Genomic DNA, 22,155 nt, shown 5'->3' with positions numbered 1-22,155 from the left:
TGTTTCCTCGGGGCAGGGGTGGGGGTGGGGGTGGGGCTCCAGAGAAGAAGGACCGGGGATGGAAGAAATGGTCACCCCTCACAGGAAGCCTTCCCTGATTTCCCCCTACCCACCCTGGGCTGGGTTAGGTGCTCTTGCAGGCGTGTAGTATCCAGAACAGTAAGCTCTTCCATCCTGGCCCGGCTCCCCTACGGTCCTGCAAGCTCCTCTAAGACATGCCTGTGCCTGGAACAGGGCCTGCACGCAGCAGGTGCTCAGCGAGTGGTAACTGAGTGAACGGACGGATGGCGATGATGGGAGAAAAGAGAGGCAGGGGGTCCTCCCCACACCAGCCCGTCTGTAGCCCAGCCCTGCACTTTCGGTTTCAGTCAGTTTCCTGTGGGGAAGTGAGACAGACGCTCTGGGGGGCCGGGGGGGCCTCCCTTCCCCGTCTCCTTCAGCCAGAAGTGAGCGCCCTGGGCACCCTAGCTCTGGCCTGGCTCTTGAGGGCTCAGAGCTCTGGTACGGGATGGGTGGCCTCCCCAAAGCCGGGAGGCCTGGCACGTGGGCAGCAGCGTGACGAGGACCAGCCTCCAGCCGTGAGGGTCAGGGAAGCGGGAGCGGAACCGAGTCTGGAAGAATCAGCCCGTCTCTGCCCACATCCACTCCATTCTTTCGTTCAGACATCGTACTTTTGTCGCACATCTGGTCGGCCCCAAGGGTAGGGACAGGCACAAAATACAGCCTCTATTTTTAACCACCGCAATGTAAGAAGCAAGCAATAGGAGCTCATGCTAACTAACCAGTGCCCCCTCTGTGCCAGGGGCTGTTGTGAGCACTTCCCGTGTGCTTTCCACCGCAGCTTTATGGGGTAGGCGCTGCGATCATCCCTGTTTCTCAGACGAGGAAACTGAGGCTCAAGAGGTATTAGGCGGTTTTGCCCAGGATGCAGTGGGACTGAAAGCAGGCCGTGTGGCTCCGGAGTCCAGGCGCGTAACCACTGCCTTCTACCACCTGCCACGGGCGCTGTGGGCTGGTGGGGGAGGCAGAGCAGTGAGCAGCCCCTTTGGGGAGGAAGTTATACTCACCGTGAGCGGAGGAAGCACGCACAAGAGGGTCAGGGGGGCTGGGGGGTGACAACGGCCCTGAATCTAACAAAACTAGCAGGAATTATTAGGGAAACTCAGAGAGCGAGAACGAGAGGTTGTGGGAGCAGATGAGAGGGACATGAGTAGAGGACAGGCAGGCGGGGACTGGGACCCAGAGGCCCTGAGTGCCAGGTGAGTCCGCACTTGTCCAGACAGTGATGGGGAGCTATGGCAGGTGCCATTTTTGTTTATTTTTACCTTATTATTATTATTATTATTATTATTTTGGAAAAAGGCATACAGTAGGGGTTTCTTCCCCTGTCTTCATCTTGGGTTCATTTTATCTACCTTCTTGAACAGAAGAGAGCAGCGGGGTTATCTCCTGATGAGGAAATGTGCAAATGAATGGCCGCTGTGTCCAAGCGGGCGCTGTCCTGTGGAGGGCGGCCTCTCCCGCCCCGGGGCCACGGGAATCCCGTTGATCCTACTGAAAACTCCAGAGTTCCAAGTGAGACGGGTAATGGACAAGCTCTGTAGGGTCCAAGGAGTGAGGAATCCTCAAATGACTTCTCCAAATCCCCAGACAGCTGGATCTGGGAGAATGTTTTATTCATACATTTGAGAACCGAATCCACTTTGATAAATTTTGAAGAGGAAAAGCTAGAGAGATCTTGGCGTTAAATTATGTATCGGCCGTGCTCCGTCTTCTCCAAGGTCGGGCGAGCCTCCGCGCATCGTTAGCTGGATGCATTTATCCCCCTCAGCCATCGCCCTGTAGGCAGCGTTGCTGTGCAGCACCATGAGTCATATCTAGCTGGGAGTTAATTTCCTAATGAATGTGGACAAACGGGTGAACCTTGGCTCCCTTCCTTTTGCATTTCTATGAGATGAGAGATGTGCCTCTCAATTGGATTCTCAGATAAGACATGAAGACTCAGTCTCCTTCATTTGCCCTTGCTACCCTTCCAGAATCTGGCGCTGAGTGGTGCTGATCATGCAAGACCACTGCTGGTCCTTAGAACCTTTGTCAGCCCACCCCCCCACCTTCTTTGTATGGCCAACTGAGGCTCTCCACCTCAATGTCAAGTGCCAATGCAGCTTCAAGTCAAGGCCTCTGCAAACCTGCCCCATCCCACCCCGCAACCCATATTCTGCTTCTCAGCTCCTCCTGTCTAGCAGGCGAACCATAGAGGTTAAGGGTGCAAACAGATGCCATATTGTTTTACTAGCTATGTGACCTTGAGCAAATTAATCAGCCCCCATATGCTTGGTGCTTTCTTCATTTGTAAAATGGGGATATTAGTAGTACGTCCCTCATCGGACTGTCATGGGTGTTAAATGCATTAATATATGTAACAGACTTACCGGATGTGAGCTTCTTGGGAGTGCTGTGTGTTTGTGCTGTTAGTGTCACTGATGCTGGTCGGGATGACAGGTGTAGTTGAAACAAATCAATACCAAACAGGGAAAGGCTTGTGGCCCGGAAGTCAAATAGCTGAAGAGCAAGCTGTGGGTAACAATTGATATATCTGAGATTGTTTTCTCCCAACACATGTTTTCAAATGTTTATTGAATAATACATAAATCCCTTAAATAAGTTGAGTCCTCCACCTCTCCCAGCCCAGGCCCCCACTTCCCCTCATAGGTGACCTGTGTTAGTACTTTGGTCCTTTTTTGTCCAGATCTTTCTCTATTCATTGTTACTCTTATGCATGCACCAAGGTAGCACATCTGGCCTGGTGTTTCTGTTTTATTGCTGTTTATTTATTCTTTCCTATAAAACACACTGTGCGCATCTTTCCATGCTTGATTTTTTTCAGTGAGTTCTATCATTAAACATATCGAAACTATCTAATATTTCTAAACCCCGCTGCGTGGTGTTCTCTTACTGATCACAGTTCATTTAGCCATTTGCTTTTGGTAGACGTTTTGGTTTTTCTCAACACTTTGCCAAGGCGAACAGTGGTGCAACACACATCCTTGTTCAAGTGTGGGGTGTTTCGTTAGCTTTAATTTCACAGGAAATATGTACTAAAACAGATTTAACACACACTGCCACAGTGCCTTCTAAAGAGGCTGTGCTGTACGTCACACACTGCCCAGCGGTGTCCCAGGCTGTTGGTGCCGAGCTCTCCTGTGTGAATATATGATCCCCAGAAATCAATTGAACTTTCTGGTAAACAACCTCCTCACTAGCGACCTAAAGGTCTTCCCTGATTTATCTTCGCCTTCGGTTTTTGCTTTTCAGAATCCTTGAGCTCGATCTGATTGTCAGAGATGAAGATGGAAATATCTTGGATCCTGATAATACCAGCGTCATCAGCTTGTTCCACGCACACGAGGAAGCAACCGATAAAATCACAGAGCGTATCAAGGAAGAAATGGTGAGCTTTGTTAAATAGGCTTTGGCCAAGGGAGGCAGCCATTTAGCACATCGTAAACTTAAAATAATAGGCTAATTAACCAGACTGTGTATCGTTCAAGGGGGCCATCTGTCTGTAACCTGAGATGATCAGTAACCACACGCATTTTATTGTGGTTTTGCTCTCAAATCTGTAATTCATTCAACATCCCTCTCAGGTAGTTAAATGCTAGGAAAGTTTCCTAATCTCTTGGAGCTTTTAGATTCCAGAGAGAAACATAGAAGAAAGGTAGTAAAAAAAAAAAAATAAATAAATGAAAAAAATTAATTCCAGATGGTGATAAGTTTCTAAAAATTCAATAAACTAGGGTTATGTGTATCAGAGTGACTCAGAAGCTGCTTTAAAAGGCATGGCCAGGAAAGGCCTCTCTCAGGAGTGACATCTGAGCTGACACCTGAATAATGTGAAGGCACCAGGCCTGGGAAGATCTGGTGACAGAGTATTTCAGGCAGAAGGCACAGCAAGTGCAAAGGCCCAGGGGTAGGACCTCCTCTTGAATGTTCAAGGTGTAGAAAGGCCAGGGTGGGGGGGCATGGTGAGCAGTGAGGAGTATAGGCAATGGTATAGAGGGGTAGGCGGCAGGAGCCAGCTCTCAAAGGACCTGAGGGGTTGTGGAAAAGGGTTAAGATGTTATTCCAAGTGTGATGGGAAATCAATGGAAGATTTCAAGGAAGAGTTAATCTGATTCATATTTTTAAAAAATTATTTTAGCTGCTGTGTATTACTTGAAAGCAATTTTGTGTTTAGATTTATTAAGGTATAATTCTCACGCAATAAAATTCACTTATCTTAAACTACACTTTAATGAATTTTAGTGATATGCAGTGTTGGATAACTCCACCACAATCAAGATATAGAAGTGTTCTACCCTCCTAAATGTTTCTTTGCGCTCCTTTCATGTCCCTGAACTCCAGGCCACCCTTAATTTTCCATCACTCTAGTTGTGCCTTTTTTAGAGTTTCATATAAATGAAATCATACAGTATTAGTTTTCTGTGTTTGACTTCTTTCAATCAGTGTAACGTTTTTGAAGTTTATGTTGTGCATATCAAAGTTTTGATCCTTTTTATTGCTGAATCAGGACACCACTGACCAGTTGTCAATGGTACATAGCATTGACCAGTTGTTGGGCATTTGGGTAGTTTCCAGTTTGGGGCTATTACAACTAATGCTGCTATCAACATTTGCAGACAAATCTGTGTGTGAACATGTTTTCATTCCTTTTGGGTAGTACTTAGTAGTGGGATTGCTGGAGCATATAATAAGTATATGTGCAACTTTTTAAGGTACTGCTATACTACTTCCAAAAATAGCTGTACAATTTTGCATTTTTATCAGCAATATAGGAGAGTTCCAGTTGCTCTGCATTCTTTCCAGCACTTGGTATTGTCAGTGTTTTTAACTTTAGCCATCCTAGTGGTTGTGTAGTGTATCTCACTGTAGTTTTAATTTTCATTTCCCTGATGACCAGTGATGTTGAGTTCTCTTCATGTGCTTACTGGCCATTTCCATTTGTATCTTCTTTTGTGAAGTGTTTGATCCAATATTTTGCCATTTTAATTGGGCTGTCTTCTTTATGATTAGTTGTAAGAGTTATTTGTCTATTCTAGATAAAAATATTCATTCAATATATGTTTTGTAAATTTCTCCCAGTGCCTTGCCTTTTCATTTTTAAATGCATCTTTCAAAGAGCAAAAGTTTACAGTTTTGATGAAGTCCATTTAAGCAATTTTTTTTTCTTCTATGGTTTACATTTCTTATGACAGTAACTTTATAAGGAAGGCTGGGTCAGTGGTGGTATTTCTCAAGATGGGAAAATACAGGCCAAGAGAGTCAGTTACTTGACTCAGACTGCAGAACGTTCTGGTGGTAGAGCTGGGCATGATGCTGAAATCTTCAGGCTTGAGCGTAAGCGGCTCTCGACCACCTGGACTATCTCCGTATTGTCCTAAGTGGGGCTGGGCTGATTTTCCATCTTCCTCTCTTCTTCCTTCCACGTCTCAGTCAAAAGACCAGCCAGACTACGGAACGTATTCCCGCATCTCCTCGTCCCCCACCCACAGCCTCTATGTCTTTGTGAGGAACTTCGTGTGCAGAATTGGGGAAGATGCCGAGCTCTTCATGTCCCTCTATGACCCCAACAAGCAGACGGTCATAAGGTGGGTGCGTGCAGAATGCCTGTCCTGTCTGTGCGGGAAGCAGCCCGCAGATCACCGTTTCCTTCCGTCACCGCTTGTGGAGCGATTCCCACCTGGAAGAGAACTGGCCCTCGCTGAGAATGTGGAAATAACTTCTTTGCAGAGTGTGGGAGGCAGGTGGCAGTATTCCTTGCCACCAGACTTTTCCCACAGTGGGGTTATGGTTACAGGGTTTTGTGAAGTAGGTTTCCATTACCAGAAAATGACCCGCAATAACAAGAGTCAGACTAGTAGCACTGGATAGAATAAAAACATCCACTTTTACAACAGGAGTTGAGGAATGAATGGCAGTAACTCCAAATCCTCCATGGCAGCCACAGGCTGAGAGTATCGGCTCTGCAGTTTGTCTGGGTTCACGTCTCGGCCTCACCCTTTACTCTTTCTTAACGTTGGGGAGGTTGTTCATCTTTTTTACTCCTGAGTCTCCCGTTTGCACAATGTGAGTGCTGACCTCACGGGGTCAGGCTGTGGTGAGAAAAAGCACGTGACGCCCAAGGCCTGGCACGTGGTGCCTGTGCTGCAGCTGGCAGTGCTGCCGTTACTGGACTTTGGTTCAGGTCATTGCTCTGGGAATGGAGGAAGTGAGGGGACTCCCAGGTGCCTCTACCCAGGGAAGGCAAAATACTTCTGGGGATCTCCAGGGCGGAGACCTTGGTGTGCCACCAGCCCCCACAGCCGGCCCCCTGGCCTCTGCTTGTGGCCCAGACCATCCTTCCTTCCAGGTGACCAGTGCCTGTCCTCTCCACTGGGGCTTTGGGCCAACACCTGGTCTCGTATTTGAGGTCACTGACTGACGTGGAGCATGGAGCTTGAACATGATCTCTCTGCCTTTATGGGGAAAGATGGAGGCAGTGATGTCTTTCTCGCTTGGTCGTTATGGTGAGTAAATGAAATCAGATGCAGTGCCCAGAGAACAGTGGTGCTTGAGCAAATAATGGGTCTCCTGGAGACATTTGTGAGACAGGGAGGGGCTGTCTGTCTGACTGTGCTGAGGTCTGTACGTGATCTCATCTAATCCTCATTACTCCACGTCATTAGCGTGAGAAAATGAGGCTCGGGGAAGTCAAGGGACGTGCCCAAAGTCACACATGTTTATAAATGGCAGGACTGAGATTTATACCCAGGTCCATCTGACTCCAAAGACGAGCCATTTCCCACTTATGTCTGTCACCAAGCAACAAATTGGGTCAAATATTCCAAATGGTTCTCACCAGGGTTGCAGCACTGTTACCGTGGAAAGCTACTCTTTATAGTGCACCTAATCCCTGATATTAAAGAGTCACCGTGGTTGGGCGAGGTGGCTCATGCCTGTATTCCTAGCATTCTGGGAGGCTGAGGCAGGAGGATTGCTTGAGCCCAGGAGTTTGAGGTTGCTGTGAGCTATGATGAAGCCACTGTACTCTACTCAGGGAGACAGAGGGAGACTATGTCTCCAAGAAAAAAGAAAAAAAAAAAGAGTCAGCCTAATTCACGTGGCTCTGCCTCAGTGGACACTGAGAGTGAGTGTTCCTGGTCCCTTATAGCCCGGCTTGAAATGGTTTGTGTGTCACGGGCCCATTGCTGCTCCCTGTCAGCTGCTCCCAAGGCACCTGTGAAAAAGGTCCTGAAAGTGCTCCGTGGACCCTCCCTGCCTCTCAGGAAACACAGGGACTCCTTGTGGCCACATCGACCAGGAAGCCTGTCTACTGGCCCATCTTGGTGACAGGTGGGGACCGGCTTTGTGGAAGGAGGTGACGGCTCAGCAAAGGGGCAGCTGTGCCCCCTGATGTGCCACCCTGTGTGCTGTGCTGGATGGGGCGTGCCTGAGGGGGGCCTCAGAGAGTGTCGGAGACAGGGACAGCCCTCGGAAGAGTGGAAGAGCGGGAATGAGAGCGGGAGGAGGACAAAAGGGGAGGAAACCAGCAACAGTGAAAAAGAGGAGAAAGCAGAGGAAGAGAGAGGAGGCCCGACACAGGGCCGGGCGGGGAATGGGGAGCAGTCCCCGTGTCAGTCTGGCTCTGGAGAGCGGCTTCTGCTGCTCCTGCTGCTCTCCAGCCAGCCAGGGGGACACACAGTGAGCAGCAGGGAAGCTGAGGCATCCTCGGTGTGGCCCCCGTGTGCACCGGGGAGAATTCAGCTGGGACTGACCTGACCCCTCACTGTTGGGCCGAATCATGGGCAGATCCCCAGTGGATCCCTTTTGGCGTCACGTTGGACACTGTTTGGGAAACTCACGGTAAATATTTGTAGGACAAAAAAGAAGCAGTTGAGGTATGAGGCTGGTAATAAGGCTCGTGTCTACAGAGATCACGCAGGACCCGGAAAGGCCCCCCTTCCTCTGAGGAGGTGTCGTCTGGAGGAGGTCTCCCCCGCCTTCGGATTCTGCCACCCACATCTGCCCGGGCAAGGATGGATGGGGCCAGCTCGGCCCTCTAAATTGCTTTTCTTATTTATGACTGTAGTTCTCCTAGAAGAAAATTGTTGGTACCTGCTGTTTAGATACAGCGTGTTGGGCCACTAAAGGGTTTGCTACGTGTGGTGGAAGGTATTAGAAAATACCCAGGCGTTTCACTAAGCACAGTACAGAATTAACCAACGAGAAGTACAGAAATAACCAATGACAATGCATTTAAAATAAAAAAAAAAGTTCTTTTTGGAATCAGCCTTCCTGGGTAGCTTGTTGCAAATTCCAGTAAAATTTTTAGATCTTACTGAAAAAGAAAAAAAGAAAGAAAGAAAAGGTACATTTAACTTGATTGAGTATTAAGCATTGATTAATCCTGGGCCGTGTTCATTTTGCTTTTGGTTCGGTTTCCCCCTTGAACTTTGCCCAGACTGCTCTCTTAACCTTGTCGGGGTGAGTGCAGAGAAAGGAGCAAGACGTCAGAGAGAAGAAAGCTCTAAAAAGAAGGCAATTCTCTTTAACTTTGCTGAGTTCTCTTATACTTTCTTGGGCTAACTTGGTTTTTAATTTTTTTTTTCTAATTCAGAAAAATAGGGCATTTATTTGGCATCAACTACATGCTCCTAGGTGGCATGGGAAAAGCTAATGATGCAACTCAGCAAACTGTATTAAGCTTCTTCTAACTATAAGTGCTAGACTGCCTGATCTCCCTGGTGTGGCTACACTGACCATACGGGGTGGTGTACGGTTGCTATTATAGAAGGTGTGAGGTGGTAAATGATCACATGTCAGAACCATGTGACTGCCCCCCTCATAATACCCTTCGGTGGGTTTCCATGACTCAGCATCCTGTCAAAATCACTGAATGGCCTCTAAAGCCTACTTGGTCTGGCCTCTTCCTTTGGTTTTTCCTTTATCACTTTCCCCTTGAATCTGTTTCTTAGCTGCATCAAGCTCCTTCCTGCCTCATGGTCTTCACACACACATTTACTCTGCCCGAGACATTTTCCTTACTAACTTTATCACATGTCATTTCCTCCGCAGAGTCCTCTCTACCCACCCAACCTAGGTCAGGCCCTTTTGATAAACATTCTCACCACATCCTCGACTTTTCGTTTGTGTGTATCCCTTATCCGAAATGCTTGGGACCAGAAGTGCTTTGAATTCCAGATTTTTTTAGGTTTTGGAGTATTTGCATTATATATACTTACCAGTTGAGCACCACTAATTTGGAAATTCGAAATCCGAGATGTTCCAAGGAGCATTTCCTTTGAGCATCATGTTGGCGCTCAAAAAATTTTGTATTTTGGAGCATTTCCAGTTTCAAATTTTCAGATTAGAGATGCTCAACCTGTAGCACAATTTTATATAAATAGCATCACACAACTGCGTTTAAATACTTGAATTGACCTTGAGGTAATGCCTGAGGCCCTATATGGTCCATCACAGCATGACATTCCATTCAAGGAGACAGTCTTAAGCTCAAAGGGTAACTTAAAATAATTCAAATCTTTACTTAGTCTTGAAAGGGGAATGGGCTGGAAAGGGCAGATGTATTCTTAATGTTCACTAAAACATACTAAAATCCTTCCCCCTTCATCTCTGCCACTCTCAGTAACCTCTACAGAGTATCCAGCTGCTCTTTGAAAATATTAGACAGCTGTGCCAGAATTTGCTTAGCAGATGGGGGAGAGAAAGAGGTTGTGGAAACACTCGTTAGTAATTCTTTGCCCCTGCCTGTCTAATGTCCCTCTCCCAACACGACCGATCTCTCGGAGGGAAGGAAGGACCATGCCTGTCTCAAACGCCACCATGTCCCCAGCAGCCAGCACGGTGCTGGGCACCCGGCAGAGGCGCAGGGAATGTTTTACTGAATGCATGTCACGCTCCGGCAGTAACCGGCTGCCGCTCCTCTTCCCACAGTGAGAACTACCTGGTGCGATGGGGCAGCCGGGGCTTCCCGAAGGAGATCGAGATGCTCAACAACCTGAAGGTGGTCTTCACGGTGAGTGTGCGCGCTCTGCTCCTCACCTCGCTGCACACTCACAAGGGCGTGATCTCGGCGATGAGGCCCTCGGTTGGTCAGGATGGCGCGTGGCCTCGGCGCAGAGCCGTGTTCTGGGCTTTATGCAGAGGTTTGACGCTGACCAAGGACGTCGTGTGCCCAGAGGAAGCTTTGGGGAAGATGGATTTTCTCCTTCTCTGTCTGTCTTCCTCCCTCCCTGGCTCTTTCTCACTCTCGTACACACAGGGATCACATGCAGAGTGCTGTGTGGACAGGCTCAAAGCCCTTTGAGCAACGGTGCCTGGTGAACTGGGCACAGCAGCCATTTCAGTTTTCTGGTTAATCCACGGTTAGCCTGAGTTCCTTTCTTTGGTTTAGGCCTTTCTGAAAACCTTTCTAAAGTATTGCAGAAAAAAAAAAAAAATAGAACCTTCCCAGAGCATTGGCTGCCTTGCTCACCCAGACACCCTGAGCATAAGTAAGTCATAGAGGACTCAAGGTCTGGCAGGCCCTTAGGATCATCCTTCTAAATACCAGTGCTCACTGGCAAGATTTATATGTAGAAATGTTGAAATCAATTGTTATTTGGATGATTTACTTCTGAGCGTGAACCAGGCTTTTTGGCTCTAAATGGGGGAAGCAGTGGAAAGAGGAGATAAAAAGGGTTCTAGTTGCCAGCAGAGACCCCTCTCTTGTCCTGTCTCTGCAAGGTTGTGTTAGGACACCCAAGGATACTGGTGTCGTCCGCAAGCTCCTTTGGAGAGAAAAGCATTTGTGAGACTTTCCCTGCCCTGCCTGTATGAGCAAGAGAAATTACAGAGGAGGAGCCGGGGAGGGATCTGGGCTTTGACCAAAACTGACGAGTCGCATCCAGGAGTGAGCGACGTGCTAGATTAACCTTCCTTGCTCTACAATAATTTTCCAGTTACAGCCCATTTAGGGCAATGTCTTATGTCACATAGTCATTAGATTGGGGTAGAGCTGATTTATTTTGTTTGTTATTTTCTAAAAAACCGGCCAGAGGCATGGAATAGGATCATAGGCCCTAATTGCTCAGACGATGTTTTCCCGGCGTATATAAATGTGCCTCCGTCTGGTTTATCTATTATTAGTTAGAAGGAGGAGCCTATTTATTTTCTTGATAAATAGGAGAGTCCCACGGGGCTTCCTGATTACACCACGAGACAGATGTTTCGTGAGAGGGAGAAGGACGGGGAATCAATCAGTGGTTCATTTTGCAGAGAACCAATTCATGATGTAAACATGAGGGAAAGAGCATCAGTGAATTTGTGTCACGCAGTATTAATGAGGATGGGATCCTGCCTTCGTGGCGGAATTCTACCCGTGCCACGGCTCTGCTCCTCCGAGCAAGTGACTTGAGAGCTTGGTTGGCTGGTTCAGCAGGCTGACACCTCCCTCTGTGGAGATGATCAGAGTCTTCGTTTTGAGATGAGGAAGGTCTTGGTGCTCTCATGTGTTGATCCAACAGCTGTGCAATGAGAACCTACTGTGTGTAAGCCCCATGCTAGGTGCTGGCGAGACGATAGTGAACAAGCCGATGCAGGCCCCTGCTTTCATGGGGCAATGGGGTGAATTAAGATGATAAATACATGAGTAAATAAACAAGAGCGATGCCAGAAAGCAATCCAAGCAATGCAGATAATTAAAACAGGGTGATGTGATGGTATTTGACTGGAAGTTACTTTCAACTGGGTGTCGAGGTGACGTTCCAATTAGAGATGAGATAAGACTTGGCAGGCATGTGTCTTGCTGGCCTTATCCTCCTCTCTGGATGCCGGCTCTTCCGAGTGTCTTCGGGGGCAGGCTTCCAGCTCCCAGAGCCCGAGGAGCTGGCATGTGTGTCCTGCGACTGTTGACTTACCCTGTGTCTGTTTTATAAGGCTTCACCCTCCCTGGCCCTGTAAAAGGAAAGCAGCATATAGCAGGAGGTTCCCTAAGACTTAGCCCAGTTTGGGGTGGCTGCTAACACACAGGAAACAAGAATGACTATAAGGGAGCACTCAAGAATTACTAAATCAGGGGACATGCGCTCTAGGTTCCATCGCCCTGCTTCCCCAACAAGTCCAAGTTTCGTAAGGCCAGAGTAGAAAAGACTGGGGACACTACAGACTGGCAAATGGTTGCCCATTTATGCGCCCTCCAGAGAATAATTATAAAATGCTCAAGCATTTTGCTAGAGTTTATATAACATGTTAGGATTCTCCAGTGCAGGGGTGGGGGCTCTCCAGTGATACAGTGCTTAAAGACTTGGCATCTTCCTCTGAGCAAGTAAAATGTTTTCAGAGAAGGGGGTGGAATGGGGGCTTATACAAGAATCTTTGGGTTTAGCTAGCGTGTTAGCTGCTAGGCCTGCCATAACAAAGTGTCACGGATTGACTCGCTTAAACCACAGAAATTGATTTCCTCACAGTCCTGGAGGCTGAAGGCTGAGGTTGCGGTGTTGGGTGGGTTGGTTTCTCCTGAGTCCTCTCGTCTTGGTTTGCAGGTGGCTGACTCCTCCCTCTGTCTTCACCACGGTCTTCCTTCTGGGTGTGTCTTTGTCCTAATATCTTCGTATAAGGAAACCTGCCATATTAGATGTGGACCCACTCTAATGATGACCTCTTTTTAACTTAATTATCTCTTAAAGAGCCTGTCACATTCTGAGTTACTGCAGGTTAGGACTTCAATGTGTGAATTTGGGGGGATGGGTGGGTAGAGCAGGGACAATTCAGCCCATAACATCTCGAATCTTTCAGATGCCAGGGCCTCGGTGGCTCTGGAATGCCTCTGAGAGAAACAATCTAGATATCTCAGGAATATGAATAATTGTTACGGGAGGAGAGAAGTAATTAGGGATGAAGGTCATTCTAAAGGAAGCAGGATTTGAGTTCCTAAGATGGAAGGGACTTGGGTATGGAGAGGAGGAAGGGGCAGGCAGTGGAGGCAGAGGTGTGGGAGACGGTGGTTGGGGAGAAAGATCCAGAGTCGGGTGAGCCGTGTGTGCTTACGGAGCAGTAAAGAGATCTTTGTGACAAAAATGGAGCACTTATTTTCCAAGAATAGTGGGGAATCGGTTGGATGGGACAGCTGGATCTATCTTGTCTAGGCCCTTTCGCATCAGCTGGGGAAGATGAGAACTAATAGGGCAGGTGATAGGAAGCTATTAATGTTGTGTGGAGAGAAATGAAATAATACACGAGACGTCTAAAGGTGAGTTGGTAAAAGATTTCAGGCTGGGTTGGAGGGAGGAGTCAAGCAGGCCAGAGAAGAGGCTGTTCAACCATCTGGAGGTGAGATAACTGGGACCCCAGACGCAAATGCCTACAGGGCAAGGCAAAGGAATAGAGGGGGCCCTCTTAGCCTGAAAGCCCACTCCTCCCCGCCTCTCCTCTCTCTCTGGCCAGGAGTGAGAGGTGGGAGAGGAGAGAAGCATGTGTCCATTCTTCCAGCTGGGCGAAGGACAGCGCTTGTGCCAGTCAGGGTTCTCCAGAGAAGCAGAATCAGTAGGACATAGGTTTGAAATCTGTAGGGCAGGCTGGTGGGCTGGACATGCAGGTGGGATGTCTATACTACAGTCTTGAGGCAGAATTCCTCCTTCTCTGGGAGACCTCAGTTTTTGCTCTTAATGCCTTCAATTGATGGGATGAAGCCCATGGCAATTTGGAGAGTAATCTCCTTTGCTTAAAGTTAACTGATTGCAGATGTTAATCAGGTCTACAAAATACCTTCACAGCAGCATCTAGAATGGTGTTTAACCAATCAACCAGGCACCATAGCCTAGCCAAGCTAACACATCAAATTTAGCCATCACGGCACCCAAGCAGGAAGGTGTGGACCACATCAAGGTCTTGCCTTGTTTCCAGAGACTGTGCACAACCCCCCCTCTTCCTCCCAAACCAGCCACAGTGAGAGGCTGGGGGTGGCTGCTCCGCTGGGCCCTGGGTCTGACAGCTTGTTCTTAGGCCCACACGAGACGTAACTCAGAGGAGAAGGGACTGGTGAGGCCGGGCCCATCGTTCTCTGCTCTGATGCCAACAGTGGGCCTGGTTGTTCCTTCCCCAGCTGATCCCAGTTGTCGGGGGCCCCAGGATCACTGAAGCTTTTATCTTTGAGCAGAGCAGCCAGGTGTTCCCTCCTGTGTGCCTTTCTGATGGCAAGGGAGCTCTAACGTAGCAGCTGTGTTTGTGGTCTTTGGTGTCACAATGACTGGGCTCAAAGCCCAGAGTCTCATGGGCTGAGGTTATGGCCTTGGAGAAGCTCCTTATCTCCTTTGTGTCTCAGTTTCCTCATCTGTAAAATGGGGATGCAATAATTGTATGTGCTTCAGAGAGTTGTTAGGTATCAAATACGACGATGACGTCTGAGCCTCTGAGCACAGTGCACAAGACGTCAGTGCAGCTCACCGGTTTCGGGTTTCCTCCTCCTAAACACACAGCTGAGTGCAGTTCTCTGCCCACTTAAGGTTAGGCGGGTCACATGCCTCGCTTTGACCAATGAAATGCAAGCAGAAGTGATGTGTGTCTCTTCTGGGTAGAAGATTTAAGAGCTGGTAAGTGATTTGCCATGTTCCCTTCCCCTGCTGCAGGGACAGTGGAAGCACCTGTGTTGACATAGAGCTGTCAGCCGGGAGCCCAGAGTGAGTAAGTGCGCAGAGCCCCCACCCACCTGCACTGGCCCTGCGGCCTGCACCAGCAGTAATCACTAGCATAAGCTCTGACATATTGGGGTCATTTGGTACCACCACAGCCCAGCCCATGTGTTCAGTGGGTGGTAGCTGTTATTATCTCCCTCTTCCTCTGGCCTTCTCGCGCAGAGGTGCTGAGCGATGATGAGACCGTTGGAGTCATTTGTAGCCAATGCTATTTTTGGATCCGTCACCTTAAATACAGGGAATCCTGCCCATACAACCCATACCATGCTTCGACCCTTCTCTCTTCCTGTCAGTTTGAGGTGGAAGAATTGGGATTAAGCACCAGAGTCGTCTCAGTCAGTGTCCTTTGCAAACCTCACTTTTCTTATCTATGAAATGGGTGTGAGAGCCTTGTTTTCTACCTTTTGCAAGACTGATGGTGTGATTGGTGCACGTACCTCATGTTAAGCGCATCCCTCAGCAATGACCATTCCTGGGCTTTCTTTTCCACTTGATTTTCTGTTCAGCATGTGATGTGTTCCTCTTTGTTTCCTGCCCCGCAGGATCTTGGAAATAAAGACCTCAACAGAGATAAAATTTACTTGATCTGTCAAATAGTCCGAGTTGGGAAGATGGATCTTAAGGATACGAACACAAAGAAGTGCACGCAGGGACTGAGGAGGCCCTTTGGGGTGGCAGGTAACGTCACACTCTGCGCCGCTAGTGTTCACTGGATCGCACATTTTATACGGCTCAATTTTAAAGATTACTTCGCTCCCCACTTCCTCCAGCCGCCCCCACCCCTGCAAAATTTATGCCAGACAGCCATTAATAACTACATTGCTGGTGACTAAATCGAGATAATTGGTGACTAAGTCCAGATTGATGATGCGTGCAGTGAGTAATGGGATCCTCGTGTCTGGAGCGGAGCGCTGGGGGCGCGGCGCTGTCTGAGCAGTTGGCGCCTTCGCTCCCCAGTGCCGTGAAAAAGGAAAAACAATACAGGCAGGATCTAATTATGAGGAGCAAATCATTTAAAAAAAAAACTATCCAGGGCAGGAAATGCAGTTACACAGAATGAGTCACCTCCCATACATCTCGGTCCCAGATGGAAGCGACGTTTGAGAGAGGCTGTGACCTGACGCAGAGCCCGCGGCAGCGGCTCCTCGCTTCTCGCTGAGCGTTAGCTTCCTCGGGGTGTTCAGGGCTTCATCATTCTTGTCCCGCTTTTATGGGGTAAATAACCCGCACTGTTATTTACCTAATATATTTTCTTTTAATCGACCCACTTTATTTAAGCTAAAGCACGTTTTTCTTAAAAGACAATTTACCTGTGAGCATGGCATTTGGATATGCCAGTTTTATTCTTTTATTAAAGTATAAATTTTTAATAGTGCACCATTTATAATTTCTGTGTACCGTGTCTCAAGTCAGGGCTGAAGCTCCTCACTTCGGGATGCCCTGGTCTGCAGTCAGAGCCCTGCTGGCTCTCCAGCTACCCCCTGGCACCACGGGCAGGGGCAGAGGGAAGATGTTGAGCTGAGCTAGCTGATGCTGCCGATAGCTAGCCAGTCAGGAGGTCAGTTTAGTCATGTGCCAAATGAGGGATCCATAACTTGGACCTGGTTAATCCATGACATCTGCTCCGGACATTCCTGACATCACATTGTTCCTGTGAAGGCAGTGAGGGTCCGCCAACCCTCATTCTTTCAAAGTGTGCCTTGGTCTTCAGCTGTAGTCTGCTCTCTCTTTTGGTGTCAGGTGACAGAAATCTGATCTAAACTGGCAGGAGCAAAAAAAAAAAAAAAAAAAAAAAAAGGATACCCTATTTACTGGTGTAGCTGAAAGGTTTAGGGACAGACTGCTTCAGGCATAGCTGGATCCAGAAACTCAAATAAACTTGCCTCTCTCTTGCTCAGCCCTTGTGTCCTCTTCCTGGCTTATTATGAAGATGACTGTCCAATGAGTTGGCAAAATACCGGCCAGCTGTTCCAAGCTTGCATCCTACCACTTAGCCACCCAGTGGAAAGAATGTACTTCTTTCTCGTTAGTTTCAGCAGCAGCCCCGGGAGCTCTTGTATTCATCTCAGAAGCAGATACTCTGGGTGGAGGATATAATTCTCTGATCCTCCAGGTCAGGTCGTATGAACAACCCTGGAGCCAGAGGGAGAGCACCTTACCCAAATCACTGGCAGTGAGAATGGGCAAGGAAGGTCTGTGACTCAGAGAGTGGATACTGGTCAGACTCGGACAATTCCTCCTCCTCCCTGCTCTCTGACTCCCCTCTCTTGCTGGATGCAGTCGGCGGTCTATTATTGCACAAGCAATTTTAATGGCTCCCTGACCAGTGCCTCAGTATTTGAGGTATTTTATGTTACCAGGGTGTGCGCTCTATTTGAGTAGCTTTTCTCAGCCCTCTCTCCAGCCAGCCATTCCTCTAATCCCCACTCTAGGGCAGGAGTGCTTTACCTTGGTCTTATGGACCTTCAGTGGCTGAGTTAAGAAGTTTCAGAGGATCCACGATCCCTCTGGAATTTCAGAATATTTCATTAGGTTCTCAGGTCCTACAGAGACCCAATCACTGCAGTTGGGTTTTGTAGGCATAGTAGACACTCAGTATATACGTGTCCTATGCAAACCTAATTGTCTATTTCCATACCCACTGCTCTGAGGCTTTCCTCTTGGTCTCTTGGCTGCTGGATGCTCTCTTGGCCTGCTGACCTCCCAGCCTGCTCCGCCCAGAGCCATTTGCCCAGGTGCTGCCTGTGGGGAAACTGCGCTGTCTCTGTGTCATCCAGCACTGGCTTGCTCTCCTTTTTAGGCCTCTCTGACCCCCGGGAAGCCCAGGCCCTGCCTCCTACCCTGCAGTCTCCTCCCATTATCATCCTATCCCTTGAGCAGGGGGACGCTGAACCACTGATTCATTTCTCCCCTCTTTCTAGTGATGGATATAACAGACATCATCAAGGGGAAAGCAGAGAGTGATGAAGAAAAGCAGCACTTCATTCCTTTCCACCCGTAAGAGATTTCCCATTTCTTTCCATTCTCTGGAGTCACACCCTTTGTCACCAAGGGCGGCTTGAGGACACAGTGAACTGTTCCCTGCATTAGTGAGAGGCAGGCTGAGCACGGTGGGCTCAGCGCCCAGGCTCTTCTCCCCTTCATTCATCAGAAGTTATTTTATTCAACAGACTTTTACTGGAGGCCTGGCAGAGGCTGGCTCCATGCTAGGTGTGGGGGATGGAGAGGTGCAGAAGATTGGCTTGGCCCTGTCTTCATGGAGCTCGCAGTTTAGAGGGGGAATTAAACAGATGTTCAGCAGAAGATTAACGCATCAATTGCAAGCGTAGCAGGAGCCATGCAGCTGTGGAGCAGCAGCATAGCAGGAGCGCGTGACAGGGAACCCTAGCCTGGTTCTCAGGGGCAGATAGACATACCTGTGGTTAGAACAGGGGTGGTGAGGAAGGTGAAGATCCTCTCCTTGCTCTAAAAGGCGTCTCTGAGAAAGCAGGACCCCCAGTTTGAGAGCAATGCCAACGCTTACTAACCCCAAGGATGGTCCAAGTGATGAGGCCAGTGACTTTGGGTAAGGCACATGATTAGAACTTAGCAGGAGCAGCTACAGTCTTTGCCACCTTGCCGAGCAGATACTCATGTTGAGGGCTTGGGAATCCTTCCTTTTTTAAGTATCTTCCTAGGGAATAAAAATATGGCCTCCACTTGTGACATTGGTATTCCCAAATGTCAGAGCCACATTGCTTTGTGAAAAGAGTGATGTGTTCTTGTTGGCATACATATTCTCTGAGCTGACACAGGCAGGCTCACTTTTCACCTAAGGCATGTGGAGGGATTGGGAAGCTCCCTAGGGCACCTCAAATCACAAGTTGGGGACCGCTGGTAGGTACCATGCTCACATTTTGTGCTCTCTTTTCCTTTCCAGGGTCACAGCTGAGAATGACTTCCTACACAGCCTGCTGGGCAAAGTCACAGCCTCTAAGGGGGACAGTGGAGGGCAAGGTACTGTGCTTACAGGCAGAGTGGGCTGAACCTCCACCAGCCCAGGAGCAGATAAAAATCCTGAACCCTGGGAAACTGAGCCTCCTTCCGCACAGACCCCTGGGAAGAATGGGAGCATGGGATCCATAGGGTTGGAAACCGCATCTCCTAAAGCCAATTGGAGGCATGTCTGAGTGCCTAAAGGAAGACAGGAATTAATGCATCTTGAACATCTCCTATGTGTCAGGCACTCTAATAAGTGACCTTGTTTGATTTCATCTTGACCCCGGTCCTGAGAGATAGATGGTGTCATTCTCACTTAAGAAAAGATGGGGGTGGAGGGTTGGGATAATTTGTCAGAGGCTGACACTGCTAGGAGCAATCAGGGGCATTCAGACCCAGAGGCGTCTTGCTCCGGATCCCCTCCCCGGGCTGGGTCACTGCGTCTGTGGCCATACGGTTCTGCCTCCAGTGGTCTCCTCCAGAAAGAGACAGGGGGCAGAGGTCAGGGGAGGGTAGACTAACAGGACACCTTGAAGAAGTTGGGTCTTCATGGTGAGTGCTCCCTTCCAGGTCTCTGGGTGACCATGAAGATGCTGGTGGGTGACATCATTCAGATCCGCAAGGACTATCCGCACCTGGTGGACAGGACCACCGTGGTGGCCAGGAAGCTGGGCTTCCCAGAGATCATCATGCCAGGTGGGACACAGCTGCTCTGACCTTGCCCTGGGGGATGGGGCAATTCAGCTTATCTGATGGTTTTTTTTAAAGAGTCAGTGCCTTCTTTTTCGCCGCCTCTCTCTGTGTCTCCTTGAAGGTAGCCACTAAAAACGATTTTTTCATATCCAAAAACGTCTATGCATTCACAAAATAAACAGGAACACATAAATATACACACACGTACTTTTTCCTCACTAATGGGATCACGTTTTATATACTTTATATATCCTCACTTAATAATATACTTTATATAGTGTTCTGCAACTTGCTTTATCACTTAATAATTTATTATGGACATCATTCTATTTTACTACATATGCAGAACAATTCCACTCTTTCTGGGGGAATATTGTCATTCTCTTCAATTTTTAAGCTATTTTTTTATTACCAAAAGAATTCATGCTCATTGTAAAATATTCGAATGGCATGAAAAGGTATAAAGTGAAATGTTAAAAGCTCCCTCAAATCTGTGTTTCCAGAAGTAACCGCTACTGTTAACATTTTTCCAAATGTGTGTGTAATAAAAAACAAAACAAAACAAGTGAGATTGTATAATGTTGAACAAAAATTATCGGAGGGAATTGTTTTGGGCTGAGCTCCTGCACTAGGCCCCAACCGACCAGGCTAAGGATTGAAACTGAGCCACCCATACTCAAGTTCCAGGTGACTGACAAGCCCAAACTGAGTTGTTATCCGACCTTGGGAGACATCAGGAGAGAGAGAACAGCCTGTTTCCCAGACGGGCCAGTTGCAACCTTTACTCGACATGGGAATGAAGTTTCCTTTGTATTAATCCTTACAACCAAAGATAACCCGAAGCAACCTAATGTTGACCAGTCAGTTAGTTTCCCATTATTCTCTTTCCCTGTGACAAGGGCAGTGACTCTGACGACCAGGTCACCTTTCACTCTTTGCTTCCGCCTTTTTCAGCCCTCTCTGTCCATAGAGCAAACAGCTTCTGCTCCGCTCATTGGAACTTACCCTGTTTGATGGAATGAAGTCTTCTAGAATCATAAACCATCTTTAAGCTAAATTTGTTGTAATTTTGTCTTTCGACAATAATAGTGCTCTTTGAAACCTCTCCTCCTGTCTTAAGCCCGTGTCCGTGACTGCTGTCGCTGACTCACCCTTTCTTTCCGCGTTGGCTTGGGGTCCACTGAGGGCCTTATTCGTAAATGCTTTACTTGAGACTTCGATTACTACCTTGTGCAGTCCCTCCTGGGATTTCCTGTTCTTACTGCCCTGCCCTCCTTCCTGAAGATCCTCTGTGCCTGTCCCTGACCGCATGTCCTAGGACGCCTGGACGGCCGCTCTGTTCTGCTTCTGCAGGCAGTGGAAGATCCCTGCATGTGCGGGTTTGGTGGTTGTTCACGGGCAAGATCAATTCAGTGGGTGCTTTCCTTTGCCTGCCCAGAAGGTGTCACTAGAGGATGAAAATTAAATGATTTCATCGTAGAGAAAAACATGGCCAATTTTCACCATCCTACCTCCGTTATTGCAATTGATTTCCTACTGTTCCTTCATCCCCTTGTTACCTACTTCTCCAGCCTCCCTGATGAGGTAAAAATGCTTTTTGCAAACAGTTCTGATTTAAATTTCATTAATAGCAATCAAGGCGGGGCACCGCCTCCCGCCCTCCATCCCTCTCGTCTGCATCGCTCCTGCTGCGGGAGACCTAACTCTTGCCTCTCTCTGCCTCTGCCTCAGGGGACGTCAGGAACGACATCTACATCACCCTCTTGCAAGGTGACTTTGACAAGTACAACAAGACCACGCAGAGGAACGTGGAAGTGATCATGTGTGTGTGCGCGGAGGATGGCAAAGTGCTGCCCGTAAGGGACTCGGCTGCCGCTCTGGGTGACAGGGTCCCCTCGGGGGGACCTCTGCTCGTAAAGATTTGCTTTTCCTCTCCCCAGTTCTGCTCTCTAAATGCCAGGTGACTTTAGGATGGTGTCGAATGATGTGATCTTCACCTTTGCAGCGTGGTTAGCACAGTGTCCCTTAATAAGACCTCGTGTTATTTCTTTACACCAGAGCCTTCTCTTTCAATGTCTGTTCCTCTCCTTTCATGACCCCTCCTCCTTCTTCTTTTAATTTAATTTTTTTATTATTATTAATGTTTTCTTGCTTGGTCTCAGCTTATGGGTTAGCTTTTTGCAGTTAAAATGTTTTCATTGAAACTTGAACTTTAAGCAGGCAAAATCCATGGTAAGGAAGAGGATCAATACAGTGCTTTGGGCTGGTGTGGAGGCTCAGGATGTCCTCAAAGCAGACATTCTCAGCACTTAATCTAGCTCCCCAGCGCTCAGCCAGAAATTCTGGTGGAAAGCCTTATTCGTAAATTGGTCTCCAGAGGGCTAGCAGAGTGTATTCCAGAATGCAAAGCACACGGCTATATTTATACAGCATATGTCCTGTCCAATATTTGTCATGTGTGTTTACATTTATTTGCTTATATTTCCTTTAAGGTTGTCAGCATTTGTGTCCAGTGTGTGGGAGGGTTTGCTTCTTGATTCCTCCTGTCGGAGTACCTAGCTGAAAATAAAATCAGCTCTCAGCAGAAGTTTTAGCGTGGGCAAATCTTCTTAGGCCACTGTAGATGATCAGATAGCCAAGTAGGGTGGATGAGTTAATCAGAGAGGGGATGTGAAGATTGATAAGTCATCAGCTCTGTCCCTGGGGCCTGGAGTGCAAGCCGATATTGCTACCTTCCACCTAAGAAAAACCAATG

General features: G+C 48.1%; 1 protein-coding gene across 1 annotated transcript in view; it reads left to right on the top strand.

Moving 5' to 3' along the window:
• The window catches only part of DOCK2 (dedicator of cytokinesis 2), a 389,839-nt gene that overhangs the window by 32,291 nt on the left and 335,393 nt on the right, over positions 1-22,155 (top strand). The window contains exons 7-14 of the mRNA XM_069484225.1: positions 3,316-3,451; positions 5,494-5,648; positions 9,994-10,075; positions 15,272-15,407; positions 17,651-17,726; positions 18,649-18,725; positions 19,278-19,403; positions 21,132-21,256. Coding sequence (XP_069340326.1) covers positions 3,316-3,451; positions 5,494-5,648; positions 9,994-10,075; positions 15,272-15,407; positions 17,651-17,726; positions 18,649-18,725; positions 19,278-19,403; positions 21,132-21,256 — 913 coding nt within the window. The remainder of the gene's footprint in view (positions 1-3,315; positions 3,452-5,493; positions 5,649-9,993; positions 10,076-15,271; positions 15,408-17,650; positions 17,727-18,648; positions 18,726-19,277; positions 19,404-21,131; positions 21,257-22,155) is intronic.

This window comes from Eulemur rufifrons, chromosome 10 (assembly GCF_041146395.1).
Source record: "Eulemur rufifrons isolate Redbay chromosome 10, OSU_ERuf_1, whole genome shotgun sequence".
Classification (NCBI taxonomy): Eukaryota; Metazoa; Chordata; class Mammalia; order Primates; family Lemuridae; genus Eulemur; species Eulemur rufifrons.
The sequence above is the reverse complement of the archived record's forward strand: the minus strand, read 5'-3'. Positions and strand labels throughout refer to the sequence as shown.